Here is an 18,053-nt window from a genome sequence, read left to right on the forward strand (position 1 = left end):
CTGCAGCATTCAAGACAGATTAGAGAGGGGAGAGTTTGGTAAGAGGGAGACCGATTAGAAGAGAGTTACAATAGTCGAGACGAGAATGAATAAGAGAAACAGTAAGAGTTTTTGCAGAGTCAAAAGTAAGAAAAGGTCGAATTCTAGAAACGTTTTTGAGGTGCAGATGACAAGAGCGAGCCAGTGATCGAATGTGGGGGACAAAGGAAAGCTCAGAGTCAAGTATGACCCCAAGACAGCGGGCATGTTGCTGGGGAGTAATAGTGGAACCACACACAGAAATGGCAATGTCGGGTATAGGTACATTTGTAGAGGGAGGAAACACAAGGAGTTCAGACTTTGACAGGTTCAGTTTCAGATATAGTGAGGACATGATGTTAGACACAGCATTTAGACAATCGCCGATGTTTTCTAGAAAGGCTGGCGTGATGTCAGGAGAAGAAGCGTATAATTGGGTGTCATCAGCATAGAGATGGTACTGGAAACCAAATCTACTGATTGTTTGACCAATAGGGGCAGTGTACAAGGAGAAGAGGAGGGGGCCTAGAACTGATCCTTGAGGAACCCCAACAGTAAGGGGAAGGTGAGAGGAGGAGGAACCGGCAAAAGATACAGTAAAGGAGCGGTCAGAGAGATAGGAGGAGAACAAGGAGAGAACGGTGTCCTTGAGGCCAATGGAACGGAGCATAGTGAGGAGGAGCTGATGATCCACAATGTTGAATGCTGCAGAGAGATCCAAGAGAATTAGCATGGAGTAATGACCATTTGATTTAGCTGTTAGTAGATCATTAGAGACTTTAGTGAGGGCAGTTTCAGTAGAGTGTAAAGAGCGGAAACCGGATTGGAGAGGGTCGAGAAGAGAGTTATCAAAGAGATAGCGGATAAGATGGGAGTGGACCAGGCGTTCCAGGAGTTTAGAGATGAAGGGAAGATTAGAGACAGGTCTATAGTTAGCGGAACAGTTTTGGTCGACAGATGGTATTTTAAGTAGTGGATGTATGATGGCATGTTTAAATGAGGAGGGAAAGATACCAGAAGAGAGAGAGGTTAAATATTTTAGTTAGGTGAGGGGTGACAGCAGGGGAAAGGGACTGGAGGAGATGTGACGGAATTGGGTCACTAGTGCAAGTGGTTGGGCGAGAAGATGCAAGGAGCCTGCTTACTTCTTCTTCTGTGACTGGTTCAAAATCAGAGAGTGAGCTAGATGCAGTGGGGGAGGGAGGACAGTGCATGGTATGAGGCGATTGGGAGATAATTTCCTGTCGAATCTGGTCAATTTTTTCTTTGAAGTAATTGGCCAGATCGTCAGCTCGGAGCTCCGTGGTTGGGGCCTGTACTCTTGGGTTGAGTAGAGAATGAAAAGTGTCAAAGAGACGTTTTGGGTTATTGGACAGTGAGGTGATGAGGGTGTTGAAATAGGTTTGTTTGGAGAGGTGAAGGACAGTGTTGTATGTTCTAAGCAAAAACTTATAATGGATGAAATCTTCATGTAGATTGGATTTTCTCCACAGACGTTCGGCGCACCTGGAGCACCGCTGCAGGAAACGTGTTTGCAGGGTGTGCCAGGGTTGTCGCCGTCTGTGTTGTGGTGTTCTATTTATAGGGGGTGCAAATTCATCCAGGGCACTTTGAAGTGTTTGATTGTAATGATTCAATGCGGAATCAGGACATGAGAGGGAGGAGATAGGGGCCAATGAAGACTTAAAGTTCTTCATAAGTTTCTGGGTGTTAATGGCCTGTATGCTTCTATATATATGGACAGTGGGGGTGACCTGAGCAGCCTGGCAGTTCTTGATAGAGAATGAAAGAAGACTGTGGTCAGAGAGTGGGAGAGGGGAGTTTGCAAAATCATCCACTGTACAAAACCGAGAGAAGACCAAGTCGAGGGAGTTTCCGTCTTCATGCGTTGGAGAATTAGTAAGCTGCGAAAGGCCAAATTAGGAGGTTAGAAATAAAAGGTGAGTAGCAGATGAGGAGAAGGGAAGAGCAATGGGGATGTTGAAATCTCCCATGATGAGGGTAGGGATGTCACAGGAGAGAAAATGTGGAAGCCAAGTGGCAAAATGATCCAGGAACTGATGGGAGGGGCCGGGAGGACGATACACCACCACCACTCGCATGGAGAAGGGGGTGTAGAGTCTGACGGCATGGACCTCAAAAGAAGGGAAGACTAGTGAGGGTAGTTGAGGGATAACCTGAAAGGTACATTTTGGTGATAGAGCAGGTGGAGGCGTTGGTCTGCTCCTATTGTCTGATCTTGGGGTATGAGAGAAATGTAGTCCCCCCGTATGAAAGAGCAGCAGTAGCGGTAGTGTCTGACTGCTGGATCCAGGTTTCAGTAAGAGCCAGGAGGTTAAGAGAATTAGAAAGGAAAAAGTCATGAGTGAAGGAGAGTTTGTTACACACTGAGCGAGAATTCCAAAGTGCACAATTAAGAGAGACAGATGGCATGCAGAGAATATTAATAATATTAGAGGGGTTTCTGAGTGTAGCAGTTGGGGGGTTTGACTTTCTATAACATGGGGGACCAGGGTTGGGGGCAATATCTCCTGCGACTAGGAGAAGGATAGAAAGAGTGAGCAGATGGTTAAGTGATTTGTGAGAGCGTCTCTTATGTTGAATGGTGGGACTGACTGGATCTGGGCAATTTAACAATGTGAAAAGAGGGTGAGTGCTATACATAGGAGAGGAAAGGAGCGAGGGGCCGATATGGATGGAGTGCATAGAGTTAATACCAGGGCGGTGGATGTGTGTGAATGCAGCGGCCAGGATATAAATTACACAAATGCATATGGTATATATTTGTTGTACTCCAAATGTACAGGGAGTAGATGTATATAAAGTACAACTCAAGTAGTGAAGGTCTATGCGCCTTACACCAAGCGTATGAAAACATTTCGCTTTTAGGATTGCTGGGTTCTGGCAAAATGAGGGAAGAATTATATTCTGTGACCTAATAAAGTTAGACACGACCTTCGGGAGAAAGGATGGATCAAGGGAGAGAACTAGAGAATCATTCCTAATGGATAGGTAGGGCTCTCTATTTTAAAGAGCCTGGAGCTCCCCTATACGCCTCGCTGAGGTTATTGCTTACAAGGAAGGCCACTTTACAGAAGAGGAGCTGAGAAATATAAGATGATAGGGGCTCAAAGGGGGATTGAGAGAGCCCCCTTAAGCACCACATTTAAGTCCCATGGTGGAATGACAATTTGTTTTTTGGAATGTAGCCTAGTGGCTGATGTTATGAACCTTCTTCTGCCCCGGTGGCTGGTTAAGTCGCAGTCGAACCTGGAGCTTAAGGCCGAGACTTGTACCTTCCGGGTGCTAGGTTTTAGGCCTAACTCGAGCCCCTTCCGTAAGAAATCCAGGATACGATGCGTCAGGAGGATTCGGCAGGCACCATGATGAAAATCTCTTCCATACTTTGTTGTATATGGCAATGGTGACTGGCTTCCTTGAATTCTAAGGGGTCTCAGCCACCGCCTCTGATAGACCCTTGGCCCTCAGGATCTGGACCTCAGTAAACAGGCCGCTAACTTCATTCCCCGAAGGTTTGGGTGGTGTAGGGGGCCCTTCAGGAGGAGGTCATCCTCCAAGGGTAAGATGAGTGGTCCATCTACCTGGAGTCCTGTAATTAAGGAAAGCCAGCTCCTCTTCCCAGCGGAGCCACCAAGATGGCCGGGGTTCGATCTTCTCGGATCTTTCTCAGGGTTTCAGCAAGGATTGAAATTGGGGGAAAGACCTGCGCCAAATGGACCCACTTGTGAGCGAATGCATCTACCCCTAGTGATCTGTCCCAGGGGTACAGGGAGAAGTAGTTTCCTACTTGAGCGTTTCTGCTTGATGCTAGCAGATCCACCTCAGGAAGGCCCCACTTGTTCACTAGTTTCTGAAAGATTCTTCCATTCAGACTCCACTCACCAGGCTGGATACATCTTCTGCTCAGGAAGTCTGCCTGAAGATTGGAGGTCCCCTTTAGGTGGACTGCTGTTAGTGAAAGGAGGTGCCTTTCAGCTCAGGAAAGTATTCGTCTTGAAAGATTTTTTAGGCTGTTGTAAATGCATGACCCATGGCCTGCGATTGCGGGCTGGTCTCCCATTCTGGTCCCGGCCTCAATCTGCTTAGCAGCCACCACCTGACAAATGCAGTCACGCTCAGCCTAGAATGGCCGGTGGCACCAACTTCGTGCCACCTTTGTCGTAGATCCTGATATGATGACCCTGGACCAGGTGTCTTGCAGCCAGGAGAGCTTCCTCCACTGCTTTCAGCTCCCTGATATTGGAAGATCTCATACTCACTTCTTGACTCCATAACCCTTGGAATGGCAGCTGGGATACCACGGCTGTGACCAAGGCGACATTGGACCAGCTGACGCCTCTGGACAGATTTTTGTGGCTCATTTACCAAGCCAGTGAAGCTTTTACTTTCTCTGGGGTCAGGACTCTCCTGTTTAGGCAATTGTGATCTCTGTTCCAATTTCCCAAGATATGGGACTGGAGGATTCTGGCATGGGCCTGCGCCCCCGAGCACCGACTGGATGCAGGACGCCCTCGATCCTAGTACTGACATAGCTGACCAGAGGGTCGGGGACCTCTGCTTTCTGAAGCTCGAGATCTTTGATATTATAGTCACCTGATGATCTTCCAGAAGGAAGGACGGACATTGTTTCCTTGAGTCTAAGAGTTCTCCCAAAAGCCTTATCTTCTGAGAGGGTTGGATCTGTGATTTTTTATATTCGGGATCCACCCCAGAGATCGGAGAATATCCAGAGTTTGAGCTACCTGGTTTTCCAGAGTCTGGTAGGAGGTTCCTATTATCAATAGGTCGTCTTGGTAAGGTACAATGCATATACCCTGGCCTCGGACATGGGACACAGCTCCGCCATAGGTTTTGAAAATACTCGTGGGGCAGAGGATCTCCCAAACGGAAGCACTTTCCTCTGGACCCCGACGGACCGCAAACCTTAGATATTTCCTGTGAGCAGGATGAAAAAGGAATGTGAAAATAGGCATCCTTCAGGTCTATGGTTGCCCTGAAGGAATGAGGGCCTATCAAGAGAATGGCAGCCTTTACGGAATCCATTTTCCTTTAAGATTATTATCTCCCCTGTGGGTTTCTTTACTAGATATAGCCTGGAATAATGACCCTTTCATGCTTTCCCACAGGGAACAGAGATATGGCGCTTTGATTGCAGGAGGAGTTGAATGCCGGACTTTAGCGTTGCCAAAGTTTCCCGAGATGGTAGGGAGGTGACTCAGACCCCGCAGGGAGGAGGATTCGAATTCTAGAAGAAGGTCGTCCTTGATTACTCTGAGGACTCAGGGGCTGTTGGCCCACTTGGTCCGAGTCATTGTTCCTGCTGGTGTTGCTGCTGGGGGACTAGGATATTACTGCCTCTCCCCTTAGTATAGCTCCATCCCTTCCCTTTTGGCTGAGATGACTGGTTCTGGAGGGATGAGAAAACCGCTTCCTTGGGGTCTTTTGCTCCCTTTCCAAGGATTTCATCCAGAGCTGGGCCAAAGACGTGTACACCTTTGAAGGGGATGGAATAGGCTTAACCCTGAAGGTAAGCAGCCGCCATCTGACAAATGCAGTCACGCTCAGCCTAGAATGGCAGGTGGCTTATTGAAAGCATGACCCGTGACCTGCATTTGTATGCATCACCCCCAGAGGGAACCTATGTTTAAGTTCTGATGGAGCGGAATAGTTGTCTGTTTGGCTACCTCCAAACATTTACCAGGGATTGCTGGTCTCCCATTCTGGTCCCAGCCCAGCTTCAAGTAGCTTATTTGCTGACACCTGACGGGAGCAGCACTAACCAGCTCCTCCACCTACTCCGAAGAAAAAAGATATCTTCTGGCTTCAGAGGTTCTAGGGGCTCTCGACTCCTCTCATCACTCAGATCATAAGTCGTCTGAGAAAATTTTTTTTTTTTTTTTCAGAGGGAGGTGAGTCCGCAGATGAAGGAGGTGGAGGAGGAGGGGAGAAACTTGGAGGATAGGTGGCAGCCCACCTAAGCACAGGGAGAACATACACACTCCTTGCATATGTTATCCACCCATGCTGCAAAGCACCAGTGCTTTGCCCCTGACCACTCCGTCTGTGCATGCCTGACAATTCCCCCCCCCCATGCTGTGGGGAGTTTTATGTTACATATGGCGCATTTAACAGACTTTTTGGTGGTATTGGTGCCTTTATGGGAGGACTTGTCTGCCTACAAGAGAAGAGAGAAGTATTTTGATGAACTTAGACCCCTATACCCAGGACGGCACCAATAGGACCCACCCCAATAGACACTTACTGTGGCTGGGGCAGTGCTGGGCTCTGCAGATGCAGGGCAGGAAGAACTATGCTGACAGGGGATTCGTCTTACCTGTTGGCGTCTTCCGGCGGGTTTGTAAAAGTTTAAAAACCCGCCCTCAGTGCTTCTTTCATTTTTCCCCCTCCTCCTCCCAGGGTCCAGAGCAGGCACAGTCGTTTCTGGCGAGCTCCGCACACTGTCAGTTATCCGGGGGCTCGCCATAAGCCGGGCCGGAAGACACCTGCGCTCCAGGGTGGAACGCATACCTCAGAAGTGTGCCACTTCCAGGACGCCGACAGCCGTGCGTGCAGGAGGAGGAGAGACCGGAGAGCTGCGGGAGGCCTCTGGTTGGGGGATCACTGGCTCGCTTTACCCCCCCAAGGGAGCGCAGGTGGGCCAGGAAGGTCCCGAATTCAAAGAAGATGGGAGCAGCACGGAGAAGGGAAGGCAGAGCCACCGACCACCACTGCCCGGCCATTTAGAAATCCGTCAGGTACACTGCAGCGGCCGGCCACGCAGCATACCTCTAACCTCTCCATGCCCCATGGAGGACAGGAAAGACACTGGTGAGAGGGAGGTGGGAGGGGCCTTTTAACCTCTTTGTACTTCCTGTCCCCTATTAGGGTGTGGAGACAACCTCCTATGCTGTCGTGGAAGGTTGCTAGAGAAAGAAGATTTAAAGATGAGAAAACCCATCTTGCCGTAGTTCCTGGGGGGCTTACCAGTCAGTTGCAACCTTTGGACGTTTCCATCAATAAGCCATTTAAAGTTTTCATGAGAGAAGAGTGGAATAAATGGATGGCTGCTGGAAATCATGACCTGACGCCAACTGGGCGAATGAAGAGGCCCACTGTCACCCAAGTTTGTGAATGGGTGAAGACCTCATGGCAGTCAGTTAAAGATGAAATCATTGTGAAGTCCTTCAAAAAACGTGGCATCAGCAATGCCTTAGCTGGCTCTGAAGATGATATCCTCTATGAACAGAGTGAAGACAGTGATACTAGTGATTCTGAGGAACCAAGCTTCCTAAATGTGGACAGTAGTGACGAGGAGTTCTTGGGGTTCCCTGATGACTGAAGAGTTTCCGTACTTAAATCAATAATGGTTGTTAAGGCTACTGCTGAGTTCTGTTTACATTTGCATTGGTGAAATATATTATTAAATATTTTACCCCATTATTTGCTTCAAAAACTTTTTTTTTTTTCTTATTTTCAACCTCTAAAACCTAGGTGCGTCTTATGGTCCGGTGCGTCTTATAGTCCGAAAAATACAGTATTTATGCTCCCACTGCAGGATAGAACAGAGGTTGAATGCTGGACTGAGTGAGAGGAGACAGATTAACCCTTGCAAGCGCAACCCTAAGTCATGTGCTGGTAAGTGGGTATACGACAAATTGGTGGCAGCGGTGGGATATACGAATATATCCTCCTCCCTAGTAATTCATGACAATCGGCAACACCAGAGAATTCTGACAAAGCTCTAGGTATAACTGTACGTGCCCATGATCAGGAATTGCTGCGGTTTTGACGCTGCGTATTTATGCAGCCTCAAAACAACAGAGGCCAGATGTTACAGCATAGTGGATGGGTTTTCTAGAATTCCCATGTCCACTATGCATGTACATATACCTGTGGATCACCCACGGAAACTGACAGGCGGCGCATCTTTCAGGACCGCAGAATGCCACTTTCTCTTGCAGAGGCACCAATCTCCACAACAGAAATGTAATCAATAGAATGTACTGGATGCGGTAAATCCGCACAGTTCAGTGAACACAAGCGGATTTATCTGTGTTCAATAGAGGGCAGTGTTTTGGATGCAGCGTAAATTCACTACATCCAAAATATTGCTACCTCAGGATCGTGGGCACATAGCCTAAGGGTTCAGGAGTATGCAGACTTTTATTAAAAGACTGGACAACTCCTTTAAAGGGAGTCTATTAGCCCAAACTGACAGCATAAACAGAGCACTGTGGGCCCCATTCATCAAAGCTTTCACGGCAGAATTCTGGGGTAAAAGCTTTAGAAAGTCGCAAAATTTTGGCACCACTTGCAATGCACTGAAAATTTAATTAAATATGTTTGGTGCTCTATAACGGTTCCCATACACAGACTAAAGTTGGCTAAACTCAGCCAATGGTCTAATGTTTGTTATACAACTAAAAATTTTGGAGGAAAATTAGGCCTCTAAATTAGCAATTTTTCTAAATTTTCAAGAAACTTTCAAAACTTGTTTTTTTTTTTGTAAGGTTGACTAAGTCCTGAAGTGCCTTTTGAGGGGCCGATTTATTAAAATCCCAACACAAGTCACCCCATTTTAAAAAGTGCATCCCTTCAAATATTCAAGATAATATTTAGGAAATCTGTTAACCCTTCAGGAGATTCACATGATTTAACATTTAACACAAAGTGGAGAGAAAAAAAATTACTTATGTTTTCCACTAAAACGTAGTTTTAGCTCCAAATTTTTCATTTTCACATGGAGAAACAGGATAAAAGACACCCCACAACTTGTTACCCAATTTCTTCCAAGTATGTAATACACTACATTTGCTTGTACTCTACTATTTGTGTGTACGACATACCACAGAAGGGAAGAATAGCTGTTTGGCTTTTTGAGTGCAAGTTTTGCTGGATTGTTTTTGTCTGCCATATCCCATTTGCAGAGACCCTCAGATACTAGCACAGAGAAATAAAACTATGAAAGTTACACTATTTTGGAAACTACACCCATTTTTGAGTGCAAATTGAGCATCTCTGGAGAGACCTGAAAATGGCTGTCCACCAACGTTCACCATCCAACCTGACAGAACTGGAGAGGATCAACAAGGAAGAATGGCAGAGGATCCCCAAATCTAGGTGTGAAAAACTTGTTGCATCATTCCCAAGAAGACTCATGGCTGTACTAGCTAAAAAGGGTGCTTCTATTCAATACTGAGCAAAGGGTCTGAATACTTATGACCATGTGATATTCCAGTTTTTCTTTTTAAACAAATTTGCAAATATTTCTACATTTCTGTTTTTATCAGTCAAGATGGGGTGCAGAGTGTACATTAATGAGAAAAAAAATGAACTTTTCTGAATGTATCAAATGGCTGCAATGAAACAAAGAGTGAAAAATTTAAAGGGGTCTGAATACTTTCCGAACCCACTGTATGTGCAGCTTTTAGCAGTAAGTGAAAAATAATGCAGAGTTCTGGAAGTCACAAACTTTTCATTTTTCTATTTCTAGATCTGGAGAAGGCTTATTGTTCGGAAGGACGAGTTGCAGTTTTTCTTGGTACATTTTGTGGTGTATGCGAGTGTCTGAACACTGTTTATTTCATCTTTTGTAAGACAATGTGACATAACAGTGTTTCTCACATTTTTTAAAATGGTGTTCGCTAGAAGAAATGATGAGCATGTCCATCTTATAGGTTGGGTCGTTATGGGCACGATGATACCAACATGAACAGCTAAATCCTATAAAAAAAAAAAAAAAAAAAAATTATATATTATATATATATATATACACTCACTGGCCACTTTATTAGGTACACCTGTCCAACTGTGTGTTAAGACTTAATTTCTAATCAGCCAATCACATGGCGGCAACTCAGTGCATTTAGGCATGTAGACATGGTCAAGACAATCTCCTGCAGTTCAAACCGAGCATCAGTATGGGGAAGAAAGGTGATTTGAGTGCCTTTGAACGTGGCATGATTGTTGATGCCAGAAGGGCTGGTCTGAGAATTTCAGAAACTGCTGATCTACTGGGATTTTCACGCACAACCATCTCTAGGGTTTACAGAGAATGGTCCGAAAAAGAAAAAAAATCCAGTGAGCGGCAGTTCTGTGGCCGGAAATGCCATGTTGATGCCAGAGGTCAGAGGAGAATGGGCAGACTGGTTCGAGCTGATAGAAAGGCAACAGTGACTCAAATTGCCACCCGTTACAACCAAGGTAGGCAGAAGAGCATCTCTGAACGCACAGTGCGTCGAACTTTGAGGCAGATGGGCTACAGCAGCAGAAGACCACACTGGGTACCACTCCTCTCAGCTAAGAACAGGAAACTGAGGCTACAATTTGCACAAGCTCATCGAAATTGGACAGTAGAAGATTGGAAAAACGTTGCCTGGTCTGATGAGTCTCGATTTCTGCTGCGACATTCGGATGGTAGGGTCAGAATTTGGCGTAAACAACATGAAAGCATGGATCCATCCTGCCTTGTATCAACGGTTCAGGCTGGTGGTGGTGGTGTCATGGTGTGGGGAATTTTTTCTGGGCACTCTTTGGGCCCCTTGGTACCAACTGAGCATCGTTGCAACGCCACAGCCTACCTGAGTATTGTTGCTGACCATGTCCATCCCTTTATGACCACAATGTACCCAACATCTGATGGCTACTTTCAGCAGGATAATGCGCCATGTCATAAAGCTCGAATCATCTCAGATTGGTTTCTTGAACATGACAATGAGTTTACTGTACTCAAATGGCCTCCTCAGTCACCAGATCTCAATCCAATAGAGCATCTTTGGGATGTGGTGGAACGGGAGATTCGCATCAGGGATGTGCAGCCGACAAATCTGCGCCAACTGTGTGATGCCATCATGTCAATATGGTCCAAAATCTCTGAGGAATGCTTCCAGCACCTTGTTGAATCTCTGCCACGAAGAATTGAGGCAGTTCTGAAGGCAAAAGGGGGTCCAACCCCTTACTAGCATGGTGTACCTAATAAAGTGGCCAGTGAGTGTATGTGTATATATATATATATATATATATATATATATATATATATATATATTTTCAAATGTTGTCCATTGACACTCTACAATGAGATATGAGACACATCCTTTGAAGAGAAAGGGGGTAGAATCATTTTTCAATATTTAAATGTATTTTTAAAAATGACTGAAACCTTTCCTAAATCTAATAAATCGATTGACAGACTTGATAGACAACCGTGTGGACTAGACCTAGTGCCCTTGACATTGTGCTCTCAGCCCGGCATGAGACGTTGCCCGATCATGTACAGACACAACCATTTGTAGTAATCTAATCTAATGACAGATAGGCGCTCTATAAATAACCATCGTCACGTAATAACGACCTTTTGGATGAATTTGTGCATCCACCCAGAATTTCCAGGTAAACAGCATTTACGGTTGCACGCTCCACAAAGATTTCCAGGAGGGAGGAGGCATTACCTAATCTAAGCAGGCATTTTCTACATGATTACTACTTTAATGAGACAAGTTAACCATTACGGGTATGGGTGCAGGCACAGCTGGCCACATTTTGAAAAAAAAAAAAAAAGAATGGACCATCTTCTTCCCACCATCCTATAATAAGGAACAAGCTTCTAGTTTGTGGAATTTAGAGTGGAAAAAATCTGCACTTCTTGTTTGGTTTAAGGAGCAGGCGGTATATATGACCGGTGTGGGAATACAATATCCCTAAACGTTGTAGCATATCACAAAGCCATGACCAGCAGATGGTGGTCTACAATGAAAGCTCAATGACATTTTTTTTGTTAGTAAACAGGATTTCCTCAGACAAGTGACATCCATGTTGAGTTACTTATTATATGACAATGGGGGCAGTCGAGGCTTCACGTTCTGAGAGTGTCCCTCTGAATCATTACACAAATCTTACGCTACAAGACATTTAGCAAATTTTGACTGCAAATAGAAATCACTTTGTGCCACCATTCTGCACAGCAAACAATCTGAATCTGCTCCTTTTCACTTCTTGCTTTCAGATCCACTGTTTAAACAAGGCCTTAAAGGGAACCTGTCAGGACCCCCGTGCCCCCTGAATTACCAGCAGTTGTCAGCATATGTAACTTCCCTGAAACAGTCCCATTATTACATTACACCTATTAACAGATCTTTAAAAAAAGTATTTCTAAAGTCCATTTATGATATGCAAACGAGAGCTTTGACTAGTCGAGGGGGCGTTAGTGTCCCCAGACTAGTCGGCCCACTTAGCATGTTATGACGCCCCTGTGGGTGTGATAACAGGACAAGTGCCGGAGTAATCGTCAGTGCTATACATACCTTGCACATGCATGCGGTTTCTTTTCCCCACTGCACTGATTCCTCTGAAGCCAGGTGTACACGTCCTGGCTATAGATAGGTACATGATCGGGAGTGCAGAAGACGGGGGACACTAACATCACAATGACTAGTCAAAGCACTCATTTACTTATCATAAACGGACTTTAGAACTACTTTTTGTAAAGATCTGTTTATGTATGTAATGTAATAAAGGCACTGTTAAACAGGGTGTCTACATAGGCAGACACAACTGATGGTGGTTCTGAGGACTTGACAGGTTCCCTTTAAAGAGAATATGTCAGCAGTTTTCTTGCTCTGCAATCTGAGAGCAGCACAATGTAGGAGCACAGACCTTGAATGATGAGTCACTTACCGGACTTTGTGTTGCTGTTTCAATACAATCAGTGTTTTATCAGCAGCAGATTATCACTGCAAGACACAGGTAGTCCAACCCTGCCTCCAGAACTGATTAGCAGCTTTCTGTTACTATACAATGTACACAGAAAGCTGTTGTGTGGATGGGGTTATAAACTCTCACGCTGCTAGTGGGGATCTCACCGAAGTCACCGCAGTTCAGCCCAGCTGGGAACAGAGTCTCAGTGACTGTAGGTAACCTCGATGATGTCACCTTCAGCCACTGAGGCTGCATGCGCAGCAGTTCAGTCACTAGTGGTTCTCAGCCTGGACGATCGCATTTTGGCACCGTCCAGGTTGAAAACTGTTATTCCCCCAGACATAGATTACGGCGTGGGGCAGAACGATGGACAGGTATGATATATTGTTTTTTACTTTGGTTTATTACAGGAGAACGAGGGCTTTGGAAGAATTAGGCGAGGTCGTAAGTATGGTTTAATTGAGATTATTAAAGGAGTCTGGGTCATTTTTTCAATGAAAGGACTTTATTCTTGGAGTCTGTGTTTTCATAATGGGGGGTCTTATTGACTCCTCTCCACTACTAACCTTGGGGCTCGATGTCACCGGACAATACAAAGGTGATATCAACCACCCCCCCAACAATCACCCCATTTACCACCGCAACAGGGCAAGTGGGAAGAGCCGGGCAATGCGCTAAGAATTGGCACAACTAATAGATGTGCCCTTTCTGGGCGGATGCGGGCTGCTATTTTTAGGCTGGGGGGTTCAATATCCATGGACCCTTACCAGCCTGAGAATACCAGCTCCCAGCTGTCTGCTTTATGCTGGTTGTCAAAAATGGGGGGAACCCAAGTTGTTTTTTAAAATTATTTATTTAAATAATTAAAAAATACAGCATGGGGACCCCTCTATTCTTGATAACTAGCCTTGCTAAAGCTGACAGCTGAGGGTTGCAGCCCCCAGCTGTGAGTTTTGCCCGGCTGGTTAACAAAAATGTTGGGGAACTCACGCCAGCTTTTTTTTTTTTAAATTATTTATTTACAGCACAGGAGCGGCAGATGAATACTCCCATCCGCCGCTCCTGCTCTCGCTGTTATTAGCGACAGCAGGTGTCGGATGATAGGAGCAGTAGTCCCATCAGCTGACACCAGTGACCGGAGGTAAACGTTATACCTCCGATCACAGCTGAGCACTCACACTGTCTTTTGACAGCGTGGGAACCGCATCTCTCGGACTAGTGGGGATGATTTCACCGCCGTTCAGAAGCGGTGTTTGCTGCACGACAAACACCTGGTGTTCGGGTAGCCGAATCCGAACAGTAACACAGACTTCCTGGTGAAGTCAGTGTTCGGTGTTCATGCCCGAACAGTAGGTGTTCGGTACGGATGCCGAACTTTACTGTTCGGGTTTGTCCATCTCTAATCTTTAACAAAAAAATAATGAAGGAAACCGCTGATTTCCGAAATGCGTAGGATAAGTTAGGTCATTAAGGCGCCTCATATCTGCGACAGTCACGTGGGTTACATGTAACCACTGACGTCACGCAGGTCCTGCAATCTCTGGCCACCATCTTACCACAGGACTCGACCGCAGCACCTGAACATCCACGCCTGCCTGGTAGATCGCATAGAGCACCTATCACCAGCCGGGACAGCGCTCCGCTCCTCTCCTTGCCTCAACTACTCCACAATACCTACAAACATCTCCTCACCGCTTCTGCACTGGTATGCAGCCTTAAATCTGGCGAAAGATAATAATTACGTAAATACATGTTGTATGGCTCTCACAGAATTACATTTTAAAATATGTGGCACTCTCAGCCAAAAGGTTCCTGACCCCTGCTCTATCATAACTGCTGTACACAGTAACCTGAGTGATACATCACTGGAAACAGCGTATCTGTCCCTACCTCATGCTGCTGTCACATGAGATAGCAAACACCTACTGACAGATCCCCTTTAAAGGATTTGTCCTAGCTCCCTTTTCCCATGCTTCCCAGCCACCTGACTTCCTGATTTATGTTGGGCAGGTTCTCTGAATTGAGTGACAGTTCAGACCAGCAGAATCATCACTGCGCTACTGGCCAGATCCAGGCTGTCTGATGCTGCTATATAAGGCAGCTTTGCCTCTGCACTACAGGAAGCGCAGTAGCACTGAAGCTGGCTGGGATTAGGAGACAATAGTGCTCTCCAGTGATCTCAGGCAACTTCAGAGCATTGCTTACAAGCGGGCTAAAAAAGAGCTTGTAGGCACTGCACATCTTCCTCCATATTGACTAGATAACATCAGTGGTCAGTCCCTTTGGCAATTAACAGTAATTTTAAAAAAAATGCTAAAATAGGGATAGTGCGCATATTGGGAGCTGGTGGAAAATTTAAAAAATACAAACGTATGTGGATTAACCAATAAAATGGCCAATACCTGCAATAGCATAAGTGTTTAGCTCAATGACGATGGATGTCGTTTTTTTAGTGCATAATGTAAAAGCAGTTTATGACAGCTACTGATGACATTTCTCTTAGAGAAAACAAGATCATTATAGGAAAAACCCAAGCTACCCACTTAATGTTTTTACTAATGTAAGCAAATTAGCACAGTTTAGCCTCCAAAGGCAAATAGCGATTTATTATTCCAAAAATATGTTTCCAATTTTATAATGGTTGACTCATTTCCCATTTAAAGGTGGTTACTGGTAAAGCCACATATAGGAGCCACAAACTACAATGTTGTGCGGGTTGATGGGGAGACTGAAACCTGTGGTTCTACCATCAATTATTGTGGTTATATAACCACACTATTCTATTTATTTAATGCTAATAGCTACAAGTGACTCTTGAAAATGTTCTATATCACTAACTACACTATGAAATAACACTTGAAAGAAGCGACTGATACTATGTGTATAATTAACATACCAAATTACATGGGAAAAAAGCATTAATTAAAAAAAAATAAATATCCATAACGTACCTGAAAAAGCCTTTGCAGCCCTCACACGTCATGGCATTAAAGTGGAAACCAGTAGCTTTGTCCCCACAGACTCCACATATTCGGGGGACATTCTTATCAATTTCCATGTCACACTCAGAGAGGGATGTACTTGCTTGCATGTAATCCATGACTAAAACAGACAGAAGAAATATGTCATTTATGGGAATGAAAAACTAAAAGCAGCATTAAAAGAAATTATAAGAATGTGTGATCAAAGAGGTTCAACCCATGATCTGTATGGACGCAGGCGCTGCAGCACATCTTTACATGAGGTTGCTAATGGTACTGGAGATCAGCCCCATTATGGGAATGTCACATAAACATCATATCTGTCTTCTGTCAGATTCAGAAAATAAGTATAAAGTGATACAAAACATAAAAAAGCGATGCTTTTGGTGCATATGTTTCAACTGTATGGCTTAGCCTTAGGCTATGTTCACACACAGTGTTTTTGCAGCATTTTTTTCTGCAAATAATGCTAGTTTCACACTAGCGTTTTTTGGCAGCAGCGCACGCCGCCGCTAAGCCCCGCCCCCCCGTCATCTCCGCCTAGTATCGCACACGGCTGCATGCAATCTGCACACCCTATCTTTAGCATAGGGTGCGCAGACTGTGCGCTAGTAGAATTTAGTGTGCGCTGCGCCCTTTTGACGGTGCTCCGAGCGCGCCAAAATGCAACATGGTGCGATCGGCGCGCACTGTCAAAACGGCGCAGCGCACACAAAAGTCTACTAGCGCACGGTCTGCGCACCCTATGCTAAAGATAGGGTGTGCAGATCGCATGCAGCCGTGTGCGATACTAGGTGGAGATGGCCGGAGGGGGTGGGCAGGGGGCGGGGCTTAGCAGAGGTGTGCGCTGCTGCCAAAAAACGCTAGTGTGAAACTAGCCTAAGAAGATGCTTTTTTTTTTTTTACAACAAAAGGTAAAAGATTTCAGAAATCTCATGCACACGCTTGCTTTTTTTCCTGACTGAATATGAACAACGCAGCGTTTCTGTAATCTGCAGCATGTCACTTCTTTCATTGTTTTTGCAGCGTTTTTTCCACTCATAAAAAGCAATGAGAAAGTGAAAAAAATGCTACAAAAATAGAGCAAACAGGTTATGTAGCAGTGTTTTTTGCAGCGCTTTTGATTGAATTAAACTAACTTTACTAAACATGTGCTGTACACATCGTACGTAATTTGAACCCAAAAAATGCAACAAAACCTGCATTTCGAGTACAGCGTTTTTACTGCCAAAAGTGTACGTTTTGGATGCGGAAAATAAAAAAAAGCCGCTGCGTGTGTACATAGCCTTAAAGCTGCAAGAACTGGGAATGACTAGTGGACAAACAGAAATAAAGTGATTTTCTGTAATACAGTTATTTGCTGTATCTGATGAACTATTATGACTACACTACACCAGGCAGTTGCATTGCAGTTTATAAGATTACCTGCTCTGGTAGAAAAATTCCTAAATTTCACAACAGATTATTCACTGGGAGTTCCCTGCAGTGGGTCTGGTTCTCCAGCAGTGACATAATCCAGATTTACTGGAAGAGAGGTTTTAAAAATGGATTGTTATTCCAATACAAACGCAAGCTACCCTATTATTAACCCCTTGGAGATGTGAACAGTTTTTGCCTCTTTGCTTTTGTATTTTTACTCTTCCACTTCCAAAAGCCATGATTTTACTATTTTTCTAATAACATAACTGAGTGATGGTTTGTTTTTTGAGGATGAGTTGTACTTTTGTAAGTCACTTTACCACAAAATTTACTGAAAAATGACTATAAAAAAAAATCAGGGAGGTTAAATGGCCAAGGAAACTCTATTGAGCTATTGCTTTTTGGGGGGGCATTGTTTTTAAGGCGTTTATTGTGCAGTAAAAATGACATGATAACTATTGGTGTGGAGTCGGAGTCATGGAGTCGGTATCCATTTTGGTGGAGTTGGAGTTGGTAAAAATGGACCAACTGACTTTTAAAATCTATAATAAATTGGGTGCAGTAGTTCAATGGCGATTATGCTGTAAATGTTTTCATAAGAATTTGGGAAAATTATGAAATGTCCTATTAATATCTGTTCTGTTCCTGATCTCAGGATCTAGGCTTTTAGCTGAGATAAATCTATGCTTCCACTTTATGTACATGCTCAGTAGTGACCAGTGCTGTGGAGTCGTAGTTGAGATGAATCTGTGCTGCACTTTATGTACATGCTCAGTAGTGACCAGTGCTGTGGAGTCATAGATGAGATGAATCTGTGCTGCACTTTATGTACATGCTCAGTAGTGACCAATGCTGTGGAGCCGTAGATGAGATGAATCTGTGCTGCACTTTATGTACATGCTCAGTAGTGACCAGTGCTGT

General features: G+C 44.7%; 1 protein-coding gene across 3 annotated transcripts in view; it reads right to left on the reverse strand.

Annotated features, from left to right (window-relative positions):
- Window positions 1–18,053, reverse strand: part of VDR (vitamin D receptor) — a 251,234-nt gene that overhangs the window by 110,037 nt on the left and 123,144 nt on the right. For all 3 annotated transcript variants that reach the window (XM_073576675.1, XM_073576673.1, XM_073576674.1), the window contains one exon: window positions 15,684–15,834. In XM_073576675.1, coding sequence (XP_073432776.1) covers window positions 15,684–15,832 — 149 coding nt within the window. In that variant the 5' untranslated portion in view covers window positions 15,833–15,834. The remainder of the gene's footprint in view (window positions 1–15,683; window positions 15,835–18,053) is intronic.

The sequence above is a fragment of the Dendrobates tinctorius genome, unplaced genomic scaffold (assembly GCF_039654945.1).
Source record: "Dendrobates tinctorius isolate UK_male_01 unplaced genomic scaffold, ASM3965494v1 ptg000051l, whole genome shotgun sequence".
In the NCBI taxonomy this organism is placed as follows: domain Eukaryota; kingdom Metazoa; phylum Chordata; class Amphibia; order Anura; family Dendrobatidae; genus Dendrobates; species Dendrobates tinctorius.